The sequence below is a fragment of the Girardinichthys multiradiatus genome, chromosome 15 (genome assembly GCF_021462225.1).
Source record: "Girardinichthys multiradiatus isolate DD_20200921_A chromosome 15, DD_fGirMul_XY1, whole genome shotgun sequence".
NCBI lineage: Eukaryota > Metazoa > Chordata > Actinopteri > Cyprinodontiformes > Goodeidae > Girardinichthys > Girardinichthys multiradiatus.
Window position 1 is genome coordinate 4,878,108 of NC_061808.1, and position 25,995 is coordinate 4,904,102.

A 25,995-nucleotide genomic window follows, 5' to 3' on the forward strand; every position below is an offset into this window, starting at 1 on the left:
CTTATACCAACAAGGCTCCCTCAATCATAGCATGTTTATTTATTTCTGATGACTGAACGTTTGCCAACCTGCTGGGCCTCAATCCAAACTTAATTACATCCAATCAAAGAAGCCTGCTGACTCTGAAGCTCTCAGTGGTTAGCATTTCAAAAGAATCATACATTTTTAGAACTACTGTGGCTTCAAAACGGACTGCTTGTGGGGAAATGTACACTTCTACCCAAACAATGAAGCCATGGAATCAGAAAACTACATGGGTACATCTCATTGTTAACGTGAAAATCCAATCATAAAAACACCCAGTATACACTTCTTGGTGACTTCATTAGGTACACTTGTACAGTTGCTTGTAAACACCGTGAGCAAATCAGCTAATCACATGGCAGCAACTCGATGCACGGAGGATACTTGATATGGTGAAAACAACTTCCTGAAGCTTCAGAATGAGAAGAAGGGGAATTTAGGAACTTTGATTGTGGCACGGTTGTTGCTTCCAAACGGGCTGGACTGAATGCTTCACAAACTGCTGATCTACAGGGATTTTTACACACAACTATCTCTGTGGTCTACAGATAATGGTCCAAAAAAATAAGTTTCTGCTTATGTCAGAAGTCAGAGGAGAATGGACAGATTGGTTTGAGCACTGGGTGTGACCTCTTTCAGTCAACAATTTGCACAAGGTCACCAAATTTGAACAATAATAGATTGGAACAATGTTGTCTGGTCTAATGAGTCTAAATTTTAGCTGCAACATTCAAATAGCCCAGTCAGTATTATGCATAAATAATATGAAACCATTGTTGTGATTATGAATCTGAGAATATTATTTTATATTTAATATTAATATTTTAATATTAAATATTGTGTTATAAAATAATATCTCTGTGGGTTAAGGGTTGTCCTGTGAATACCAGCCCAGTAAGGCGATGGTATTAGGACAAAATAGAAAAGGTGTGAGACAAGCTCTGACATTATTGAACAGCAAATCTCTGCACACATGGAATGAATTCACACAATTTCTTAAAATACAAGAATTTATTAACAAAAGTAAGTTAACTCAAAGTCAAACATATTTTAATCAACAAACTCTTTACTATGCTAAAACAATCCAACTAAACTACCAAGCAGAATTAAAGAATAACGAAGATTAATGGACTATGTACAATATAAACAAGTTGATTAAAGACGGTTGAAATTATGACTAAAAGAGTGATGCAACATTACCATGCAATGTTTATGTTTGAGAACCAAGGATTATCTTGAAGAATCTGGAAATGAAGTTAAGTTAGTTTTGGAACTAACTTAGAAAATAATCAGCAACCTTTAGACAACCATTCACAATGCAAGATCAGATTAAATATTATTTTAATAAAATAATGTTTTAAATAATGATCTGCTGAATAAAACCAACCTCCTGGATGACTAATTCTCAACGGTGTCTAATTAACTGCCTTTATTTATTAAAATAATATTTGAAGAAATATTATTGAGTATTTTGGAAAAGAGACAAATCTTTCTGGAGAAATTGGGCTTAATGGTGTTTACTTAGTTATCAGATTTAGTAAAATAATGTTAAGGGACTATTATTTACTAGCTTGAAATCTAACAAAAGAAGCTGATAGCTTAGCATAAGAATCAAACACACACCTTTAAAATATCGTTAATAAAAGGGTTAAAATGCATGGGCACGTTATGGCCGATCTTCTGTGTTTAAAATCACTCTTTAAATAAAGTTTGTTTTAACTTTAAAGACACACAAACAAAACCAAACTTCATAAAATGAAAAACGTTTAGATCATTTCAATCTAAATCTTTCTCTATTATTCTGCCCAAACACCAAACCTCGTGTAAATGTGTTGAGGAGTTGTCTGGGCGACGACGAAGTTTGAAGAAACGTCCACAGTCACCAAACGGAGCTAACCTCCGTAGCTGTGGGTGAAAGACGGCTCGTTGTGTCCGCCAACCAACTGCACATTACCGTAACCATGGTGATGCGGCTCCTGTTGTCGTCCTTTCAGACTCGGCTTGTAGAGACAGCGTCTCTGCAGGAGATTTGCTTCTGCAGGCCTCAGAGACAAAGTAAAGCAATGCTTATACCTTAATTTCCCCTCTTTATGAATGAAATCACCAGGTACACAAACAGTGCTTCACTCATACTTAACTTTGCATATGATCAATGATCTTATGACACCCTTGGATCCAGTTTGAAGAGTTTATGTCTTTTTGCCAGCAAAGAGACATTAGCGCGCTGTTCCCCCCTATCCGGTCCCTCTGGAGGCCGTGTGGAAGAGGCAGGATGTAACAAGAGCTGTGCTTTTATTTGGACAGTGACGTCACAGGAAATCCGCAGCTATCCCGTTTCCTGGCTGTGCCGGAAGAAGGTTAATGCACTTTATTTTGAAAGTTCCAGAAAAGTTTGTACCGGAGTTTTAATGTTGAAATCCATGGCTGTGGTCCCAACACCATAGACCCATCCTGCCTTGTGTCAACAGTTGCTGGAGGTGGTGGTGTAATGGTATAGGGGGTGTTTTCTTGGCAAACACTGGATTCATCAGTACCAACTGAGTATTTTTTTAAATGCCAGAGCCTAACTGAGTAATGTTAATGATCATATCCACCCTTTATAACCACAGAGTACCCATCTCCTAATGGTTACTTCCAGCAGGATAATGCACCATGTCACAGAGCTCAAATAATATCAAACAAACCTGAACATGACAGTGAGTTCACAGTACTCTATTATTCCCACAGTCTCAGAGGGATGTGATGGAATGGCTGAGTTCCATCATGGATGTGAAGCAAACAAATCTGCAGTGAATGCATAGCACCCTCTTGTCAATATGGACCAAAGTCTGTGAAAAATGTTGCAGACATGCAGAATGAGAGCTTGTTGGGTGATTACTGGTGGGCTGCAACTGAGAGGGAACTGAAGGGAAAACTACTGGGATTGAGAGACACATAAACTAGGAACAATACTGTCATAGAAGCAGAACCTGACCTAAAACACTCAAAGTGCAAAACTAAATATAAAAAACAATGATCTCAACCCATGTCAATTTGTTCCCCAGGAATGTTTAGCACCAGTGCTTACTGGTTCAATCACAATCTGCTGCTGCATGTTAAACAGTTTCCAACAGTCTCACTTAAAGCATATCTCTATTTACTGGCTTTTAATTTCATTCATGCAAATATGAGAAGCAGCACATTGGACAAGGTTGCATCATCTCAGAAAATTAGCAATCAATTTTAGCTCTACCTGTCACTAAGAAACCATCTTTAGCTTCTGTTTTTGTCATTACCTGGTCAAATTCATAAAGAAGTGAAACTACTGCAGCAAAAAAAATGTTTATGGGTAATCCATTCTATTATGGTGTACAAGACAATGAAAATCATTACTGTAATTACTGCTGAAAGAAAAGAGTGACGTCTGTAAGATTAGCAGATTTTACAACAGGTTGTGGCCTGGGGTCAGATTTGGGGGCAAATCTGTCAGAGTGCTTTTGTCATGAAGCAGAAAGTGGGTAGGTCCATTTCTTTAAAACCAAGTCACGCTTTGTGGAGCAAATCATTTCTAATGTGTTTATCTTTGTTAGTGAAGCCACAGGCTCTGAGGTGGAGGAGGATGGAGATGAGTCAGCATCAGAATACATAAATGCTGCAGTGAAAAGGATTGGATCAACATACTGTCCAGTTGTAAACAGTCTCCCCTCCATCTACCATTTTTATGTCTCTTCAGCATCTTTTTTCTGAAAGTGTGACCCCCCCTGGGCAGTGACCTGCAGCAGGAATCCAAAAATAAATCCTCCCCACATTCTCATTTCCTTAGAATCGACTTTTGCCTCGCAGCGGGTCGACGTCAAAGAAAACGTTGAAACGATTCTGACTCGGTGGTCTCTAGAATTGGCAGCTCTTTCTTACTAAATGTTTAAGCTTCTTATTTGTCTAATAGTTCAGCTGCAAAATGTAGATTTTAACCCCATCGGGAATAAGAACAACTATAAGAATTCTTCTCAGAAAAAAACAAAGAAAGATTCATGTTGTCAATGTTTATCATTTTTGTTTTATTGATTTTATTTATATTTTGTAGTGGTAGTTTTTTCTGTTTTTTACTTGTGTTTTATTGTGTTTTCTGACAGGAACATATTTTGATTTTACTTATTGTAGTTTGAGCTTTCCTGTCATGACACTCACCAGCAGGGTGATACAAGTGAAATACAATCTAAAAAAGCCACTTTAGGAGCTCTAATAGTGATCTGGCTGTCTACAGTGCCTTGCAAAAGTGTTCATATGCCATGAAAGTTTCGCCATTTTACATCCTTAAACATTTGTGTAAGTTAATGGGTTTCATACAGTAAACCAACTCTCTACACCAGTTGTGAAGTAGAAGGGAAGTTACAAATAAAAATCTGAAAGGTGTGGTGTGCCTTTGCATTTAGCCCCATTGAGTCAGTACAGTAGAACCACCTTTTGTTGCAATTCCAGCTGCAAGTCTTTTGTATTTATGTCTCTACTCCTAGATATTGAATTTGTTGCTCCTTGTTTGCAAATGATCTCACTCTCAGTCAAACAGGGCGTAGAGAGTCTCTTAAGATCATTTTCAAGTCTACAGATTCCTAAATGGATTTAGGTATGGACTTTGATTGGGCCATTTTAACATGAATATGCTTTGATCTAAACCATCTGGGTAGCTCTGACTGTATGTTTAGAGTCCTTGACCTCATGGAAGTTGAACCTCTAAAGCCCAGTTTTATGTCTTTTGCAGCCTCTAACAGGTTTTCTTCCATAAATGCTCTCTATTTACCTCCATCCATCTTCGCATCAACTCTGAGCAGCTTCCCTGTTCCTGCTGAAGGAAACGGGCTTAGCATTATGCTACCACCATCATGTTTTTCTCTAGGAATGGTGTGTTCAGGGTGATGTGCATTGTTATATTCCTTCATACATTTTACATGTGCCCAAGAATGTTAGTTTTTTTTTGTCTCATCTTACCAGAGTACCATCTTCCACATGTTCCCCAGCATTACTTATGCCAAACTTCAATTCAATTCAGTTCATTTACATGGTGCTAATTTACAACGCATCTCAGGGCATTTTACTAAAAAATAAATCTTTGGCCAGTCTTATTGAGGCAGAGACATTTAAAGGAGTATTCAACAGTGCAATCTAAGTGAATGTTTATGAATTCACACTCATCCATATACATCACAAGCATCTCAAATATATTTGCTCTGCTTTGGGATCTTTGAGTGTGAAATGTTGCATTGCAATCCTATATTTTCTGAAAGCCTTTAGCTTGGTTTGCAGACCATTAGCCTGACTTTTCATTATGAACCTGTGATAATAATGTATGCAGGAAATAACTGCAGGCAGGTATGTAGACTATGAGTGAAATGAATAAAACACATTTTTATCAATAAAAATTTGCTGACATGACTAATAATTCATTTATTTCCAATCAAAACCTGATTTCATTTATTCTAGACGTATTGGCATAAGCTTCTCATTATTCAGTTCTTCGGGTCAGAAAAGTGTCTTCACTATGGATGTTGGCAAATCCAGCCTCTTTTCTTTCCTTCAGACATCACTTGCATGAAAGTATGTCGGTCATTAAGCTGTTGCTCATACTCTTGATCCTCTAGTCAGGAGCCTCGCAGCTAATATTCCATTTTCAGGTGTTCATGCATAATGCAGCAGGTCCCTTCGTCAAAGTGAAAATGTCTGCCAGGCAAAGGGCAGGCCAAAGGTTTAGCCACAAAGGAGCCCAGAGACTTCCAAATGTAGTCTTTATATTTAAATTAAAAACATTTTTCACATGTGAAAGGAAAAATGCATCTTATCCATGTGTAGATTAACTGTGAAAGCAAAGAAAATAACATTTAAATCCTGTGGGGACATACAGGTGAAAATTACATCTTAAACATGAAAAGGAATTAGATTATAAAGTATACAGTTCCTATTCGTTATATATACTGAAATCAGGAGTTATGCATTAACTGGAGCTTGTTTTTAAATGTTCAGCTCTTATGTAGTGCTAACTGTTAGCTTCCTGAGCAACTGAGCTGCAATTACACATTTTAAGGTCCATGACCTCACAACATTCTTTGCAAGAGAAACAAAAATTATGCTCAGTAGGAAATTAAAATATTAACTCTCAAAAATGAGAATTGGGTAATGGCACTAAAAGCTTTTTAAGTTTTTATAATCCTACCTCCAAGAAAAGCAGAATTACTGCAGAGTTGGAAAGAGAGGTGAGTCATGACATTTATTTAAATAATACATGCCTCTTAGATGCAGCATTAGTTCAGTTTTGAGAGCTTTTCATGAATTGTCTGCAGAAGTGAAAGTCAATATGATATTCTGATACTGCCCGAAAATATTTTTTCTGTTTGTAATTTGTATACCTTTCAGTTTTGTTTTCTCTAAAATTCCCCCAGTTAGGTCAGACTGGGTCTCTTGATGTACAGCACTTTGTTTGTCCAGCTTCTGTTTTGTTTGAGATTTCCACGTCATGATTTTGATGCTGCTTTGGTTGTTTTTTGGGTTTTTTTTGGATTGCTGGATTCATGTTAAGTCTAGTAGTTGCTGGTTGTAGGCTAACCTTCATCTGTAATCGCCAGCAGATATCTGCAGTTGCACAGATTGTGCACAATTTCACCTGCTGCTTTTGACTTGTCATCTACTCACCTGTTTCTTTTCAAACAATCAGATTTTGTAATTATAATGCTTCACATTTTTTTGTCTTCTTCATCAAAGTCTTCAGTTGTTTGTATTGTGACATTTCAGTTTAGGATCATAAGTTAAGAAATAAATTAATGTTTTTTTTTTTTTATTCAGCATAAATTCATTGAAGATGCACCAGTATAATCATGCAAATACAAAATATGCAAATAATCTATATTTACAAGGCAACTGTTATCATACAACATTACCTACTTAATATGGTTGAAGGCTTATAACATTTAAAGAAAAACATCCATTACCTTTTGTAGAATTTTGAATAAATAAGCCTGTATTAATGTAAAATATGTACAAATGCTGTATCTTACATTGGCCCAAGACTTTTTGCGTGCTTTTCATCGATAACGGCTCCTGATGCAGAAACATTTGCTGCAACATCCACCATGATAATTAATTTTGTTAAAACCCTAATGCACATTCCTGAGCTGACCTCAGGCCTGTTTACCTTCTCCTTCTCTCCCACACAGTGCCAAAATATTTTTGTCCCACTTTTGTTTGGATTAAAGTCTGCTCAAAACAATTTTCATCATCGAGCACTTCAGTCAGGATGTAATCTCACTGTACTATTGGACCACAGCCAAATTATGACTCAGACGCATAAGCAGTGGACTGTAATTCTAATAATTGTGTCCAGCCTTCTAGGAAACACTGCTGCACTGGACTCAGATGCTGCACGCCAACCTAAGTGAACATGGGCTCATTTCCCTTGGGACTTGTGCTGCGGTGCCTCTAAAATAGCCTGGACCATTTCCTACTTAATATGCAATTAGAGGCCATTTGCAAAAGTAATCTAATGAAAACTGACAAGAAACTCAGAGGTAATTTTATGTTAACAGGATCTCAATGTTTTTCTTTATAGGACGAATTTAAATCCTTGTGATTTAGACCGGCTCATTGCCTGGTTGATAAAACAAGATTCCCTAATATAAGTAATTTTAAGATTTCATTTGACATTGAGATTTTCCTCCTCATAGGACAGTGAGAGATAACTTTATGAATGTTGTGTAAACTAAAACCTTCTTACGTTTTCCCTCCTGAATTTCTCCACAGCTGGTTTATTAAATGCATCATATGTATGGAGGAGTCTTTTCCCCCCAAACTATAAACAGTGTGTATACTTTTATTACTTGTCTTGAATATTATATATAGCCAAAAATTAAGTAGAAACGTACTTGAAGACATAAAGCTCATCACTAAAAATAAGTTTTCAAAATGTCAAAGGAAAAATGCTAAAAACTTGTCAGCAATTATTAAGAAGGGTCTGACTGCTGTGATGCCAATGAAGATGTCTCTACTGATTATTGAGAAGGTTATTGTTGTGACTATGATTATGAATATATTATTTAATATTAATATTTTAATATGTTATCAAATAATATTTTGGTCAGTTAAGGGTTGTCCTGTGAATACCAGCCCAGTAAGGCCATGGTATAAAAGGGTGAACCAAGCTCTGACATCATTGAACAGCAAAACTGGAATGAATTCTGATTTTCTCAAAATCAGAATTTATGAACAAAAATAAGTCAACTCAAAGTCAAACATATTTCAATCAACAAACTCTTCACTATGCTAAAACAATCCAACTAAACTACCAAGCAGAATTAAATAATAAGTAAGACTAATGGGCTATGTACAATATGAACAAGTTGATTAAAGATGATTGAAACCGTGACCAAAAGAGTGATGCAACATTACCATGCAATGTTTATGTTTGAGAACCAAGGATTATCTTGAAGAATCTGGAAGTGAAGTTAAGTTAGTCTTTGAACTATCTTAGACAATAATTGGTACACCTTTAGACAACCATTTACAATGCAAGATCAGATAAAATATTATTTTATCAAATTAATGTTTAAAGAATGATCTGCTGAATAAAACCAACCTTCTGGATGACTAATTCTCAACGGTGTCTCATTAGCTGCCTTTATTTATTAAAATAATATTTAAAGAAATATTGTTAAGGAAATAGTAAAATATTTAATAAAATATTTTATTAAAGAGCCGAATCTTTCTGGAGAAGTGAGTTTACGTATGCAAGCACGTGTTCTTAGCTGTTAGCAGTTAAAGCTAGCAAAAGAAACGTATAGCTTAGCACCAGAATCAAACACACACTTAAAATACCATAAAATGTTAAAATGCATAAGCGCGGATGGCGCGTTATGATCAATATTCTGTGTTTAAAATCACCCTTTAAATAAAGTTTGTCTTAACTTTAAATACACAGAACACAAAACTGAGCACGTGCTGAGTAGATAGCCTGCTAGCACCAAGATAGCTGAGTTCAACACAAACAAAACCAAAATTCATAAAATGAAAAATGTTTAGATCATTTTATCCTGAATCCTTCTCTCTCTCTGCCCAAACCCCTAACCTCGTATGTGAACCGTGCTGAGGAGAAGTGTCCAGGCAACGACGAAGTTTGAAGAAAGCTCTGTGAACAAAGGGTTAGCTTCCAGCTAACCTCCGGAGCAGTGGCTGGGCGGCTCGCTCTGTCCGCTGACCACACTGCACGTTAACTGCCGTAACCATGGTGATGCAGTGCCGTTGTCCTCCTTTCAGATCGGGAAACTGCTCCACTTGCCATCGTAGAGACAAGGTCTCTGCATGGAATTCTCTGGACACAGTTTGCTTTCTGTAGATCTCAGAGAGAAAGTCAAGCAACGCTTGTACCTTAATCACCCCGTTCATGAATGAATCTACCGGATGCACAGACAGTAATTCATTCGTACTTAACTTTGCATATGATCAGTGATCGTATGACACTCTTGGATCCAGTTGAAGAGTTATGTCGGTTTGCCAGCAAAGAGACATTAGCGCGCTGTGTCCCTCCAGTCCCGGTCGTCACCGGCGTGGAAGAGATCGATTCCTTGGAAAGGTGGGATATAATACGGCCAGTGGCATCATGGGAAGTCCGCTGTTACCCCTTTCCCTGGCTGTGCCAGAAGTAGGTTAAATGCAATTTATTTTGAAAGTTCAAGAAAGGTCTGTACTGCATCTTGATGGCTGTGGTCCCAACATTATAAATAATATTAGACATTCCAATTTTAAAATATAAAAATAGAAACAGATAGTTTTCTTCAAAATCCATATATATATATCTATATATCTATATATAGATATATATATTCTATATATATATAGGTATATATAGATATAAAGTTAAATATATATATATATATATATATATATATATATATTTACTTTAATGCTTTGCTTGATATTTATAAAGGAAACTTTGTTAGAAACTGCTTGGAAAGGAAAAAATAAGAAATATGAAAGAGAGAGAGGTGAGGCAAAAAAGAAAAAGGGAGAGAAGGAGAAAAGAATGGAGGAGAGAAAGAATGATGAAGAGATTACAAGATAACACCCTGCTTGCTTCTACACCTGCAGAAACATGTATAATAACAGCATTGTTACCAAAAAACTGAGTCTAAACACCTGTGGGTCTGACTGTGACCGTGCTTGTGTATATACAGTTTCTTCATAAACATTCGCACCTCATCATCATGTGCAAGACTTTCCCTTATTCAGTATAAGACAGTATACAGACTTCACCTATCAAAATCAAAACTATCAAGAATATAACCCTCGAGCACCCTGTAGAGCGTATAGAGCTGGTCCAGTGTTCCACGGCCGGGACGAAAACCACACTGCTCCTCCTGAAGCCGGGGTTTGACTATCGGCCGGACTCTCCTCTCCAATACCCTGGCGTAGGCCTTACCAGGGAGGCTGAGGAGTGTGATCCCCTGTAGTTGGAACACACCCTCCGGTCACCCTTCTTAAGAAGGGGGACCACCACCCCAGTCTGCCAATCCAAAGGCACTGTCCCCGTCCGCCACGCAATGTTGAAGAGGCGTATCAACCATGACAGCCCCACAACATCCAAAGACTTGAGATACTCATGGCGGATCTCATCCAACCCCGAAGCCCTGCCACCACGGAGCTTTTTAACCACCTCGGTGACTTCAGCCCGGGTAATGAAAGAGTCCAACCCCGAGTCCCCAGCCTCTGTTTCCACCAGGGAATGCGTGATGGCAGGATCGAGGAGATCCTCGAAGTACTCCTTCCACCGCCTGATAATGTCCCCAGTCGACGTCAGCAGCTCCCCACCCCCACTGTAAACAGTGTTGGCGAAGCACTGCTTTCCCCTTCTGAGGCGCTGGACGGTTTGCCAGAATCGTTTCGGGGTCAACCGGTAGTCCTTCTCCATGGCCTCACCGAACTCCTCCCATGTCCGAGTTTTTGCCTCTGCCACCGCCCGGGCCGTGGCACGCTTGGCCCAACGGTACCCGTCAGCCGCCTCAGGAGTCCCACAAGCCAACCACAGCCGATAGGACTCCTTCTTCAGCTTCACAACGTCCCTTACTGCCGGTGTCCACCACAGGGTTCGGGGATTGCCGCCGCGACAGGCACCGCAGAACTTACGGCTGCAGCTATGGGCGGCAGCATCGACAATCAATGCAGAGAACACTCAGACTCTATGTCTCCAACATCCCTCGGAATCTGGTCAAAGCTCTCCTGGAGGTAAGAGTAGAATACATCCCTGGCCAAGGGGTCCACCAGACGTTCCCAGCAGACCCTCAGTATGCGCTTGGGCCTGCCAAGTCTGTCCGGCTTTCTCCTCCTCCAGCGGATCCAACTCACCGCCAGGTGGTGATCAGTGGACAGCTCAGCCCCTCTCTTCACCCAAGTGTCCAAAACATGCGGCCGAAGGTCTGATGATACGACAACAAAGTCGATCATTGACCTCCTGCCTAGGGTATCCTCATGTCAAGTGCACTGATGGACATCCTTATGTTTGAACATGGTGTTCATTATGGACAATCCGTGACTAGCACAGAAGTCCAATAACTAAACACCGCTCGGATTCAGATCGGGGAGGCCATTCCTCTCGATCACACCTCTCCAGGTGTCACTGTCGTTTCCCACGTGGGCGTTGAAGTCCCCCAGCAGAATAATGGAGTCCCCGGGAGGGGCACCATCCAACACCCCCGACAGGGACGCCAAGAAGGCCGGGTACTCCGCACTACCACTCGGCCCATGGGCTGAAATGATAGTCAGAGACCTCTCCCCAACCCAAAGGCGCAGGGATGCGACCCTCTCATCCACTGGGGTAAACCCCAACACTAGACGGCTGAGCTGGGGGGCAACAAGCAAACCCACCCCAGCCCGCCGCCTCTCACCGTGGGCCACTCCAGAGTAGAAGAGAGTCCAGCCCCTCTCGAGGAGATGGGTTCCAGAGCCCACGCTGTGCGTGGAGGCGAGCCCGACTATTTCTAGTCAATATCTCTCGACCTCCCGCACAAGCTCAGGCTCCTTCCCCCCCAGCGAGGTGACATTCCACGTCCCGAGAGCCAGCCTAAGCATCCGGGGATCGGGCCGCCGAGGTCTCCGCCTTCGTCCGCCGCCCAATCCTCTTTGCACCGTTCCCTCATGGTTCCCCCTGCAGGTGGTGGGCCCACTGGGGGATGGTCTCGCGACTCTCATTCGGACTTGGCCCGGCCGAGTCCCGCGAGGAGCAACCCAGCCACCAGGCGCTCTCTGACGAGTGCCGACCCCAGGCCTGGCTCCAGGGTGGGACCCAGGCTCCGCCGTACCGGGCGATGTCACGTGCCTCGATTTTGTAGTCGTCATGAGGGGTTCTTGAACCGCTCTTTGTCTGACCCGTCACCTCAATATTCTGGAGGTGAAAGAAGGAAATCCTAGAAACCTGTTGAATATGGGATATAATTGACTTGTCAAAAAAAACACGAAGGTACTTTATTTTATTATCAATGCCAATTGTATGCCTTTCAGATTAAGTGGCAGTGTAAATGGTTTCTTTTTTAAAGAACAACATGAAACTTCTGACTTGACTTAATCTAAAAACTGAAAATTTCAAGACATATTTGTAGTCTACCTAACTGGACTGATCAGAATTTATGGATATTTCTAGCTGAGTATCATCAGCAAAACATTGGAAATTTATCTCATGCTGTCTGATAAATTTACCAGTTGGATGCATATATAGTAAACAGAATTAGCCCAAGCCTTCAACATTTTGTTGTCTTTTTCTGCTTCAGGACAGTTTTCCTGCAAGATTTGGAGGGATCCACTTTGTGAACCAGCCCTGGTACATCCATGCCCTCTACACTGTCATTCGACCCTTTCTCAAAGACAAAACCAGGAAAAGGGTAAGCTAAACAGGTTAATATTTTAAAGAGTGGGGAAAAGATCAACTAAATTGACCATTACTAACAGTTATTTTAAAATAAAAGTGAACTCTGTTTCAATTCTAGGGTGTTAGTATCAGGACATAGAGAGTCTGTTCCTAAATACACAACAAAACCCACATATCCTTATTTATCAAGCAAAAGACAAATGAATGGAAAAGCTTTTGGATAAACTTATGGACACCCCTGGTACATCCATAGAAGGGGGGATAGAAGCCAGGTGCTGCTAACCAGATGCACACAATTAACTGATCATAATTACTGTAAGAGTTTTGACAGTTTTCCACTCTGGTGAATACAGGTCTGTGTTAGCACAATGCCAGAGGTGTCAATTTCCAGTCCCTGAGGGACGGTATCCTGCGGCTTTTAGATGTGTTCCTGATCCCAACACATTGGCCACCTCAGCATATAGCCAAGTTCTCCAGAGTCCTACTGATGACATAATTATTTGATTCGGATGTGCTGAAGCAGAGAAACATCTAAAAGATGTAGGACACGGGCCCTTGAAGACTGGAGTTTGACACCTGTGCCATGGTGGAAATTCTGCGTTTCTTTCCTATTTGCAGATCTTCATGCACGGTAACAACCTGAACAGTCTTCACCTGCTCATCCACCCAGAAATCTTGCCATCAGAGCTGGGTGGGATGATGCCGCCGTATGATATGGGGACATGGGCGCGTACGCTGCTGGACCACGCTTACGATGAGGAGACGGATTACTGCCCAGAGTCCTACACCCTGTCAGTACAGGACCTGGAGAGAGACCTGGAGAAGACTATGTCCCCAAAAACCATGAAGAGGTCAGATTTATTCATTAAACACGTCCACTGTTTCTGTCTTGATGGTTTACTAGTTAACAAAATGGATTTCGGGTTTATTACCGAAACTTTCACAGCTTGTGGGATAAATTTAACTTAATGGTAATCTGGCTTTCAAACTCAGTTTTATTGGGAGTATATAAAGGAGACATCATGCAAAATCCACTTTTGTAGCCCTTAAATATATTTTGTTGTGTACCTGGAGTCTAGAGGAGTGCAGAAAAGTTCAATTGAGTCTCTCCTGGTGCTGCGTAGATAACTTTATATTCTGTCTGGGTCAAATTTTTCAATGTATTCAGTTTTCTCCATTGTCTGTTACGTTTTTTGAACTTCGATGTCACAGTATTTGTTCCGGAACTGTTAAACAAGGTCATGGAGTTTCGACTAACCAATTTGGCAAATCCACCATTTTTATTTGTCACTAGGATTTTGTAGTACAAGCTCAAGTATCCTGAAGCTGCAAGTGGAGGAGTCTAACTGTTCGGTTGATGGGTGTATTAACCAACAGAGTTCATTACACCTTCCCCCAGCATCAGAACCCTATTCAAAGTGTCTGGTAACATTTTATTTTTCATGGATATGTACCCACATCTGTGGGGAAATTCCTCTTCGTCTGCGCAAAACACTTCAAAGATGAGTTCTTCAGCATTTTCCGCCAGTATCAAGAAGGATTTGCTGAAAGTCTTTGATTAAGGGGTCAGTTCCTTCTGTCTATGGAAACGACTAACACAGCAAAGCGGTAAGCTGCAAATAATGCTAAATAGACGACAAACTTTATTTTAGACATTAATTTATTGTTAATATTACATCCTGGCCATTGCTTTGATAGCAGTAGCGTTGTGCCTTCTGCTTATGTTAGCACTGTATGCTGCTTTTAGCTCCTTGAGGACAGAACCGTACAGTGTGTTCTGATTAGTATTATTACATTACAACAGTTTTGCATTGTTTTTGCCGTTTTTGTTTTGTTTCTGTGCTGCTAGATAATTGCATCTTTGTTATGAAACTACAAAAATGGCAGAACTGGGTGGAGTGGAACACCCTTTGACCTGGAGGGGGGGCAGGATGTGAAGTGCCTCAACAGTATTTGAAGAGACGGCACCAAAACGAATTGCATCTCAGAATAGGGGTAAAAGAGGGGCCGGTAGAGCTGCAATAACAAGGAGTTCAGAGTAAAGCATTGATGTTCCACTTTATATAGACCATAGCTGAATGATTTAGGTGCGAAAAGGAAGGATTTAAAAGCATATGTCTTCTTTAAACTAGCTTTGAATTTCTCTGAGACATCTTGGCGAAGAACCTTGACAGTTATCAGCCTCAATATGTGGCGCTGTTGAACGGTGCCGCATCTTCAGGCTGATCAGATTGTTCTAAATTACATAGGATAGTAAGTAATTTGTGGATTTTGTTTGTGCTGTCCTCATCTAGTCAGACACAGTTTATAGGCAGCAACTGGTTACAACACTTTATGCAATATTTATTTTACCTATTTTGCATGACCAGACTAATCTTCAAGGGTTTTACAGAAAATGCAAGTAATAAAAAACACAACAATAATTTTAAAAATAATTTTCAAATTATTTTACCTTAAAAAAATAAAAAATATGTAGACGTAAATGAAACATTAACCTTATTGAAATGGAGTGAAGATTAGATGTTTCTGCATTTAATGGCAAAACAAATTAATTTAGAAATAAAAACATCAAGAAGTCATTGTTACAATTTTAGATTTACCAAGAGATTTTAATGGATTTTTTCACTGGTCGCACAATTAATTTACTACTTTTAAGATGATATTTATCCTTTTGTTTTAAAAAAAACCTTTGCCCTTTGAGAACTTAGTAAACAAATACACTAAAGACAGAGGGGCAGGTGTGTAAAGCCATTAATTATTTGTAATTTATTTATTTATATGTATATTAATTACATGTAGAATAAATACCATTGTATTTAAAAGTCTTTTTGCACAAAAAAGAAAAAAAACTGTCTGCTGAAAGCTGAGGGTGAAGATATGGAAAAATACAAGATAAAAGTGACGTCCTGCATGGCTGACTTTCTAAAAATGATGATAGAAATGTAACAGAAGGAATAGTTGATCTTTACGTCAGGTAATGTGTCAGGACCTACAGTTCACTTCATGAGAAAAATTTCTCTCTAAATCACTTCTGCACATGTTTTTGTGACTGAAGCGATGATAACTGTGACAAGACCCAAAAATCACAGCAAAGTACTTGAAAGTGCTAGCTTGTGTGCCTCTAGATGTATGTAGTGTAATCTTCATGAATCAAATGAAGAAATAAGATGGATAGTGTGCCGAATACATGCAAAAAGTAACATATTGGGTTGCTTGGTGAAGTTCCTGCAGAAATTAAAAAAATATTTTACCTTGGTAATTGTTTTAAAAATGTTTTCTTCACCAAAACACAAACTTTCACAAGGATGGTGAGTATGTACACGCCGGAGGCATGTCGATCCCCAGAATGTTACTGGCAGAGTAGATATTCCCGGCTACTGGCCACCATACAACTTAATTTACTGTGACAGTAAATCATCCTTTCCCCACAACACATAATGCGACTCTTTCACTCAAATGTGTTCATGATATAGAAGATAAACAAGCCCGAGCTGAGATGACAAACTGTCATTGCAGGGCTTCACAGTGGTGCCATTTATTGTTGAATCATTAGTCAGTAATTAATTATCAGATAATTAATCTTCAGATAATTTGTCTGCATTGTTAAAAACACTTTACTTTATACCCCAGTTCTCTGCAGCTTCAAATTCAGACATGGATGTAAATCTTATAATTGTTGTTTACAACGTATAACAAACAGTTCATAGTTAAAGTCCATCTCTCGAAACATTTGGAAATAATGTCTACATGTAACACAAGCAGTCATGTAGGAACCCATGCAGGACAAATCTACTTAAATAACAAACAAATATAGTGGAGTTTGTCCTTAAAACTTTTTGCATCACTTTCTCTAATTTATTAATGTTTTGATTTAGACACAAATGGATTTAGCTTCATATTTATTTATTTTCTTCTGTTTTTATTTTTTATTTTGGGGTGGTATCCTTTCAGCATACATACATACATAAATACATACATACATATATACATACAACACATTATTATAGTAGAATTTCTACATGTTCCTTGTGGATTATTTTGGCTGAAAAACTTTTGAATAATATCCCATTCATTCATTCATTCATTCACATTTTTGTTTAATCTTTTTGGAAACATCTAAAGTGTTAATTAAATAAAACTTGATTTGTAATCTGTTGTTACAAAATGACGATTTCTAATTGCATTAAATAAATGAAGATTTTTGTATGATAAATCAATACAAAGTAGTACATAATTATGAAAAGGTTTAATGGTTTTCCAAATATGTATCATAAATATCTTAAAAGTGTGGCATGCACTTGCATTCACCCCATGTTTTATTCATTACTTTGTAGAACCATTTTTTGCTGCAATTATAACTGCAGTCATTTTGGCTAGGTCTCTACCAGCCTTTAGACATCTGGAGAACAAAGAGTTTCCCCTTTATTCCTAGCAAAATGTTACAAACTCAGCATATTCACATACATTATTAAGTTTTTACATAAATTCAGAATAAATTTTACATCCAGAATTTGACTGGGCCATTCTCCTACATGAATATGCTTTGATCTAAACCCCTCCGTAGTAGCTCTGGCTGAATGTTTATGGTTGTTGTCCTGCTGGACGTTAAACCTACATCACAGTCTAAAGTAATTTGCTGCGCCTAAAACGTTTTCTTCCAAGACAGACCTATATTTATCTCGAATCATTTTTCCATCAATCCAGACCAGCTTCATAATCATTCTTTGAGTTCGTTTTTCAGCAAATATAGGGTGTTGCATCTTAACTAAAAAGTTGTTGTCACGTCTGACTAGAACACTTTTTTCTGCTTATGTGACCTCAGGTTAACACCTAGGTGCTTAACTAATGTCGCACAGGCATTTTCCTATTTCCTATTTGTTGCATTGAAGGTTAACTTCTACAGAACTATATCTTTTAAGAGTGTATAAGGATGAATAAACACAGGTAGTTCTTCTACAGTCAGAGTAACTGGAAAAAGCATGACTGTGCAGCAGATAAGCAGAAGATTATCTATAGAAGTTGTTGCTGGGGCAACAGGGGATGGACCTGACCATCTGATGGAGATCCAATGACAGCTTTATGTGTCAAGAGCGCAGAACCAGTCGCTAGACACCAACGATGGGTGGGACAGCTCCTAAACCTGGCCACACCCCCAGTTTAGTCACCAGATAGACACATTATCTATACAGACTTTGTGTACCGTTACGTCAGGATCCTTCATTCAGAAGTCAGGCTGTAAACACCTGTGAGTGTCCTTTGGCTGGCGGAGCTAAAAAGGTCATTTGTATGAGTACTTTTTATGTAATTATGTTTTCTGATTTATTCAATGTAGTTTGCATATAATCAAACTTGGCGTAATTATTTTAATCTAAGTGAAGTCTTCTTTTTAGATTAGCTTTTCAGGTTAAGTACAAATGCATGGCACACTTTTCAGTTTTTTATTTGTAAGAACATTAAATTGTAACCAATTTTTATTTAAATTGTGACTATGTAGCAATCTTTGTTCTTGTAGGTCTCAGTCGGTGGTGGAACCAGGAGTCCTGAAGAGACCGGACAAAGTGAAGCGCGAAGAAGACAACATGCAGCCGCTGCTTTCATTGGACTAAACCCACATAATTGTGCAGGACAAGAAATAAGTCAAAATTTCAATTCCTAAATACATACCTGTGCACATACTAGAAACAACACACATCCTGCAAAAAGATGTCCCTTCAAAAAAATGCAGCTGCTGTTGTTGGAACTTCATGTAAAGCAGATGACAGCAGGGACATTTCCGGAAACTGAAGGGAAACCGACGAGCTTCTGATGGTCCTCTATACAGTATATTTATTTATGTAGTCACATGTCAAGTGCCAATTCCAGAAACTGTAAATATGAAGTCTTTAAACAATCCATAATGGAGGAGGGAATGCCCATCTTTAGACCAAGCAAAGCTGTAGAGGAGCCTGAATGTGTTGCAGAGCATTTCAAGATGAGGACGGATGTGTAGAAACTGCAAAGCATATTTCAGAGAGCTTCAGGCCACAGCTCTTATAAGCAGCAGTCTTTTTTATATCTCTATATGGGCAAGAAGGAGGGCTCAGAAAACCAAATGGAATGGGTCTCTTCATCCTTTTCAATCTAAACTGGCAAACAGGCACTGGTTTTAAGCGTGGGGAGTGGGACCTCGGCTGTTTACTTGTAAGAAGATTTGGTATCTTTCCAATGACAATGTCTAAAATTTTTGTCTCTTGCCAGTTATCTTTTGGAAAAGCAAACCTCCCTTTACGGTCAGAGTTGGCTCTATAAGTCATGTGCTTTTTTCCCAGTTTACCCATTTTCTCTCCATTGGACCCAGATGTCACAAAAAGCAGTTCTCTCCTCCACCACTAGGGAACCTACAGAGCTGCAGGCTCACATCCTCATGTGTTTGTTGGACAGAAGTTGTATTTTCAGAATCTAATGGGTAGCCACACAACAGAGCTAAATATAATTTTATAAAAGCAAAATTTCTTTTGCTTTGTGGCACATTTTGTGTTGTAAGATTGGGCTTTTCAGTGATATTGTTCATCCAGAAAAACCCATCAAAGATTATCACAGAGTAGCAGCAGTTTCACTTATCACTTCAGGGTAAATACTTTTACAGCTTGTAATATTTATAGGAGTAGATGTTACAGAGTGCACCATATATTTTGCTTCTGCAGGAAATCACATGTACATAATGCAGTAATAGGATATTTGCATTTATTTTGGCTCATGTTTCTGATGCAGCTAAATATGTATTTAGCATTTTCAGTTTAAAATTTGCAATCAATCTTCGCTTCTGCTAAAATGTTCTTAAACTGTTAAACCAACATCAGGTTAGATTCCACTTTTAAGAATTTAATATGAACTCATTTTTTTTTTTATTCCTGTGTTTGGTTCTGGGATTTTCTGCTGATTTAGGGCTTTATGGTACAAATATATCAACAAGTTCTCACTCTCAACTTCTCTTATAACAACACTAGGCCAGGACACCAAACTAACACTTTAGATTTTTTTACAACAAAAGCATTGCAGGGACATTTTAACAGAATGTTTTTGTACAAATGGTTACTGCCTGTTACAGCCCTTAAAATTAGTTTAAAGTAAAGTTTTTTTTTAAAGAGACCAGGATATTCCATAACTGTTGATATTTCCCAGAACAGATCTATTCTTTGTTGTTATACAAATGTCCCCGCAAATGTTTGTTGAATAGAAGATAATGTTGCCTAACTTTGAAAATGTGATTGAAAAATTGAAGGTCAGACAGACATAAGAAGAGTTTGGATGCTATATTCATCAGACCTTGTCAAGTTGACTAGGTTATGAAACCAATACTGAATAACCTTTGAACTTTTGTGTTTCTGGCCCAGGTTGTTTGTTTTTCACACCAGTTTCAGGTGGGATTTATGATAGTTTTCCTCTTAATGACCCTTCATATTGGCCCTTCTTCTAGCACACGTAAACATTTGACCAGAGTAATCGGTTAAATCAACATGTTATTCAGACTTGTGTTGGGCCGTCGTAGGTTTTAGGTTTGATTTAGTTAGATTTACCAGATCTTCTATTTGTTTGATCTGATGTGCTGTCGCAGAAATCTCAACTGGTTTTTATCCACATAGCAATAAATTTGTTCATTGAAGCTAATGCAGCACTGTCAATATTAGGATAACTTTATTCCAGATCATGCAACTATATATTTACAGCCTTGTTAACCACTGCCAAAACTAATAATGCAAACTCAGTCTTATTTTCTATTTTCTGCATTACCCCATTATCCCTGGTCTTTATGCATCTATTTCTGACAATGTAATTGGAGCTTAGTCTATTAGAAAATCCTGTCGAATCAAGAATTATTGCTAGATGATTACGACTAAGCTTTTGTATTTGGCAAGTTGAGAGTGAGAATGGCTACAAAATGTTTACATGTCTCAGTTTATTACTAATTGCAGTGATTCAACTCCTGCATTAGTTTAAGCTGGTAAATATACCAGCTGATCCCAGCTTTCCAAGCCAGTTAGAAGCATTGTGTCTGAAGCAGCATCAGTTACTTGGAGCAGCACCACTGATCATATTTCAATGAGGTACCTACCATGGAACACTTCCCAGTTTAAAATCTGGTTAAAATTTATTGTTGTTGACAAAAACTCACCTTGAGGTCCTTTGCAGACCTGCAGACATTCTATACTGCAATAATGTGTCTTTTATTAGTAAATGTAGGTAATAGATACACACAGTAATAAATTATTTATCTCATAGAGCATTCTTTTGTTAGTTTTGCAACCACAATGAGAGGAAAATTTTAACATATTCCAAACAGTTTGGACATTTATTTTCTGTATAAAGATGTTAAAGTACTTAGAGTTTAGGTTACAATTTATATTTAGAACACAGATGTTATAATTAGTGGGATTATTAGTTAAATTGCCACTCCATAGATAAGATAGAAGCTTTACATGACAAAGTTGTCCCATCTACTTCGCCTTGCTTTTAAAATACTCAGACATTCCTTTAGAGTTTATTCAAATGAAACTGGCCCCATCTGATGGTGTTTGATAAATGGCTGTTACAGTTTTTCCACATCAGCGATTCACCACAGGCGTATGAAGTGCAAAGCTTCGACGGGTGAATGTTGAGAGCAGGCTGGAAAAATTGCCTCTCCGTTGAGCTGCAAAGCAGAGTCAGGCTGGCAAACGTGCAGCTGAGCAAATCACAGAAGAGCCGCCAGGCAGGAAGCATCAGGTGGCCGGCTGCAACCAGAACAGACAGCTGGAATGTTAAACTATCACACCAGCGTGCATGACATGTCAACCCCACTTAGAGCAGCGTGTGGTTTCTTATCTGGTTTTAAGTCATAGTAACAGAGATGATAATCAGCCACACTGATGGTCCTACTTTTCATTCACTGAATATATAATCAGTTTGTCCCCCTGAGGAACAAGCTGTTTAAAAAGGCAAAATATTTGACTCTGAAGTCTCCTGCAATTCCTGCAAAAAAAGTCTGTTGGCACATATATCACAATGAATACACAAGCTAATCCTCCTCTCTTTAAATGTTTTTTTAGTGTCTCAAATTTTTAGAACATTTTAACCTTTTTTTATATATTTGATCAATTAGTTGCAGAAATCTTCAATATTAGTATGAGTAAGTTCCACAAATGTCAGGTTATAATTTGTTGCCTGGTCTGTTTGAGCAAGTAATGGGTTATTTAAAAAAAAACTATTGTAGCATCTTACTTGTTTGCAGAAAACAGATTAACAGTCGGCCTAAATAAGTATCAGATCTTTTTCCAAAATCTTATTTAGATCTGTCAAGAAAAGGCTTTTCAAATTGACCTTGACTTACTGTAAAAAAGGCAAATACCCCAGCCTATGCAGTCTTGCTTTCATTGCAAGCATCATTGTAAAGGGTAAACCAGATAAGTTAAATCAGCAACACAATGTACGTGGGCTATAATAAAGTTTGCAAGCTGTGCTCGTGAAATAGGGCAGTCATTTAAAAAAAAACTAGTGATGCAAAATGTTGCTGCCTGGCTCACTGAGGTGCGCCTGACATAGATTAACAGAAAGCACACTAACACCAGGTATCGGGAGTTTAGGCAGATACTGATACTGATCATTAGAAAATTATTTGATATGGACCTTAACCCTGATGCTTTGAAACTGATTGGGACATGCATACTTTTAAAAAATCCAGCTGATATTTTCAAATTGACCTTTTAGTTTAACCTGGACATAATCAAAGTATATGTTTGGGTTAAAAAGTTTCTATAAAGAACACAAATCCCTTCTCTAAATTGGGTAAACATTAAGCTATTTACATTTAGAGCTTTGAAATAAAATTGAGGAAACGTTTCAGTTTAAATGGGTACAATTAAACCACTGAATATAGACTTGCACAGTTAACACATATTACACCAGTTTTTTCAGTCACGTTTTCTGTGAAAATAAACAAGTAATAAATTATCAGACACCCGAGTCCCCTATTTAATGACCCTACCAAATATATTCTGGCTTAAAGAGAGGAACATTGTTGCTGTTTGTTGCCATTTACTTGGAGTCAGCTGCAGCAAAGAATAGACAACGGACTTCAGAGTGCTCGATCCATCATCTATATCCTTGCAGTATCACAGAAGGGCTGGTGCATATCTCCAACAGTCATTGGGTAAGAGGTGGGGTACATCCTGCTCTCGTCGCCAGTCCATCACACAGAGACACACGCACTCAGTCCTAGGAACAATTGTGTCTACGTTCACGCTGCAGGTCTTGATGCTTCATTCCAATCTTTCGCCCAGAGAAAACCACATGCATGGGGAGAACATAAAAAACTCCAAGCAGAAAGACCCCAGGCCGGGATTTGGATCCATATTCTTTCTGCAAGTAAATAGTGCTAACAGCTGCTCCACTGTGCAGCTCGTCAGTTTGCTTATACCAACAATGTAAAAACTAAAATTGAGGTTGCATCTTTAAATCAGTACCAACAAAAGTTTGCCAAATGTTTTCATGTTCCACTTGACAATAACCATATTTGTTTGTAAATATTAAATATTAGTCTATAGGTCACACAAACCTTCACTTTTAAGCTTAAGATTTTGTATGTGAGCTTTTGTTTGCAAAAAAAATCTAAATGAATTTGAATTGTGCTACTTAAAATGAATCCAAACCACAAATTAGGGACAAAATGTGAATCCATCCAAGAAACTGTAACAATCCTTTTACAGAAGAAAACAGGTGCTTAGATGTTATTTTCTGCGCATCAACAAACACCTTAGATGTATTTTTTAAGGTTATTAAAGAAATGACAAAGAGCAGTTACAGGATCAGAGATACAGGAGGACACACATGAACAGGGACACACACACACAGTTACTGTAGATGCTTCCAGTTGTTGGGATTAAACGTTTACATGAAATAAACATGTATACTGCTTGAAAATACTCCATTAAACTCAGAGCATCCTGCCACTCCATTGACGGTTTTAAAGTTTGAAATGTTGAAAGTGAATTTCACAGGTTGTTTCTTGTGAAATTATTTAGGAAATGGAAATAGAGAATGACACACAGGTGAAAATATTTAATTTTACAACAAATATTCTTTTTCTGGTAATGCTTCAACAAACATTCAGCATTTCTTTTATGTTTATTTTGTCAGTATTTTATTAAAATTGCTAATGTTTATTATACAAATATCAGATGTGAGCTTTTTGAAATGTAACCAGTCTGAAATAAGTTTTATGCTTAAGAAATTCAGCATTTTGAATGTTTTTCTACATTGATGTTCTGTCTTTCTTCATGATGTTTAGAACAGAATATTAAACCCTAGTTGACACAATGGGCAAAAGTCTGAAAACCACCCAAGAAGCCATCCTGGAGGTTCACAGCTCTTTATGTATATCTCCCAAACAATTTCTTTCTTTTTCCGAGTACAGTACATATAAAAAGCTAACAACAGTCTTTAAAAGCTACTTTTTGTAATCATGGTATTTGTTTTCAATCATTTCAAAAGACAATGTGCAGCACAGTTTGTTCTCCCTTACAAAACAAATTGCGTACTCATGAAAAGATACAGCGCTCTTGACATTTAAAGTCACACTTGAAATTTTTTTTTAAAAATGCTTAAGCAAATTAACCTTATATTGCAGAAGTAGAATTTCACATTTTTCCGGCCCATTTCAGAATCACAATCAATTGGCCAGGTTGTGCAGACGAGATGTGTGTTTGCCTTAGAGAGCTGGGAAATCCCTACAAAAAACAGCTCCAATACATTTAAATTAAATTTTGGGGCAGCATTGCAGTATTACACAAAGCATGTAAAATAGTCTCCCTTTTCTCTGTGGCAAGCAGGGAAGCATCAACCCGTCTTTGACTGCACATGCATCAAAGCAATAGAGCGCATATTCAAGACACAACAGACAGATGAGTTAGATATTTTTCTTTTCTAATGCCACCCTGGGAGACTGCCCTTATGCTGCATATCAAAAACCATCATTGTTTACACAAACACATGATTTTTACAACCTCCATGATGGCAACTGATGTAGTTTTGCAGCTTATTTGTTTATGAAACTACGCTTGTTTTTCCTCTTTTATACACAGTAAAGAAAACATCCAAATCACAGGACAAGACATAGCACTGAAGTTTCACTTGGTTCAAGGATTTCATGTTAAGTCCCCATCAAATTATACGTGCGTTTTCAGTGAGCTACGATAAATGTTCTTAGCTTTCATACACCTAAGTTTAATAACTTTACACTGATTTAAACATCTTTTTTCATGATTTAAAGCTGTCAGCAGTGACAACACACTGTACAAAGCCTGCTTAATAAAATGCTCCCATGAAGATATTAATCAGTCTTTACTCAGTTTTTCAGCACTAAATCACTCTTGTTATACAGTATTCAACATTTGTTTTGTAAGAATCTACAGTCTTGTAGGAAGTTTAATTCTCACTGACTTTGAATTGTGCCGATAATGTCTCAGCCAAAGCCACTTGTTCCACTGAGAATCCAATGTATTGTTTCTAATCATTAAGTAAATGTGCGCTGATGACACCGAATGATCTTTTTTTAATTTCTTAGAGAAAAAAAAATGAATGCATCATTTTGAGTTTACTCACTTATTCCTTTCCCACTGTTTTTTGATTGTATAGTTTCAGTGGGATCAGTAGTAAGACCACACTACAGCAAAATTGTGAAGTTATAATGGAAAGCCAATGTATTCTAGAAGCAAAAACTGTCAAATTAGCAGGTGTTCTTTGTGTAAATGTCCTCAAAGCCAATTTGCTGAAATGTAAAATGATCAAAATAAATATGGACATGCAGATTTTCTCACGCTGTTGTTTGAGATTTTGTTTCTTTTTAATATTTGACATAAGAACTACTGCTGTAAATATTGGGACTCTTCGATAAAATCACATTCATCTCACTCCTTAATTTGTAAGTTTTCTCATTAAAATAAAAACACAGTTCAGAAATTAAAAATCTTTTGTTTGTAAAGCTTTCCTTAACAGGCTCAAAAAACACAGATTTGCATAACCCCAAAAAAAGACATTTGAACATTGAGGCTCCTAATAAGTGTGGTTGCATACAAAAGGTAAAT

At 38.1% G+C, this 25,995-nt stretch overlaps 1 protein-coding gene across 1 annotated transcript in view; it reads left to right on the forward strand.

The window, feature by feature from the left end:
- clvs2 (clavesin 2) overlaps positions 1 to 25,727 on the forward strand; it is a 52,768-nt gene extending 27,041 nt beyond the window's left edge. Inside the window, exons 3-5 of the mRNA XM_047387290.1 lie at positions 12,801 to 12,911; positions 13,517 to 13,749; positions 18,411 to 25,727. Coding sequence (XP_047243246.1) covers positions 12,801 to 12,911; positions 13,517 to 13,749; positions 18,411 to 18,504 — 438 coding nt within the window. The 3' untranslated portion in view covers positions 18,505 to 25,727. The remainder of the gene's footprint in view (positions 1 to 12,800; positions 12,912 to 13,516; positions 13,750 to 18,410) is intronic.
- The last annotated feature ends 268 nt before the right edge of the window (positions 25,728 to 25,995 follow it).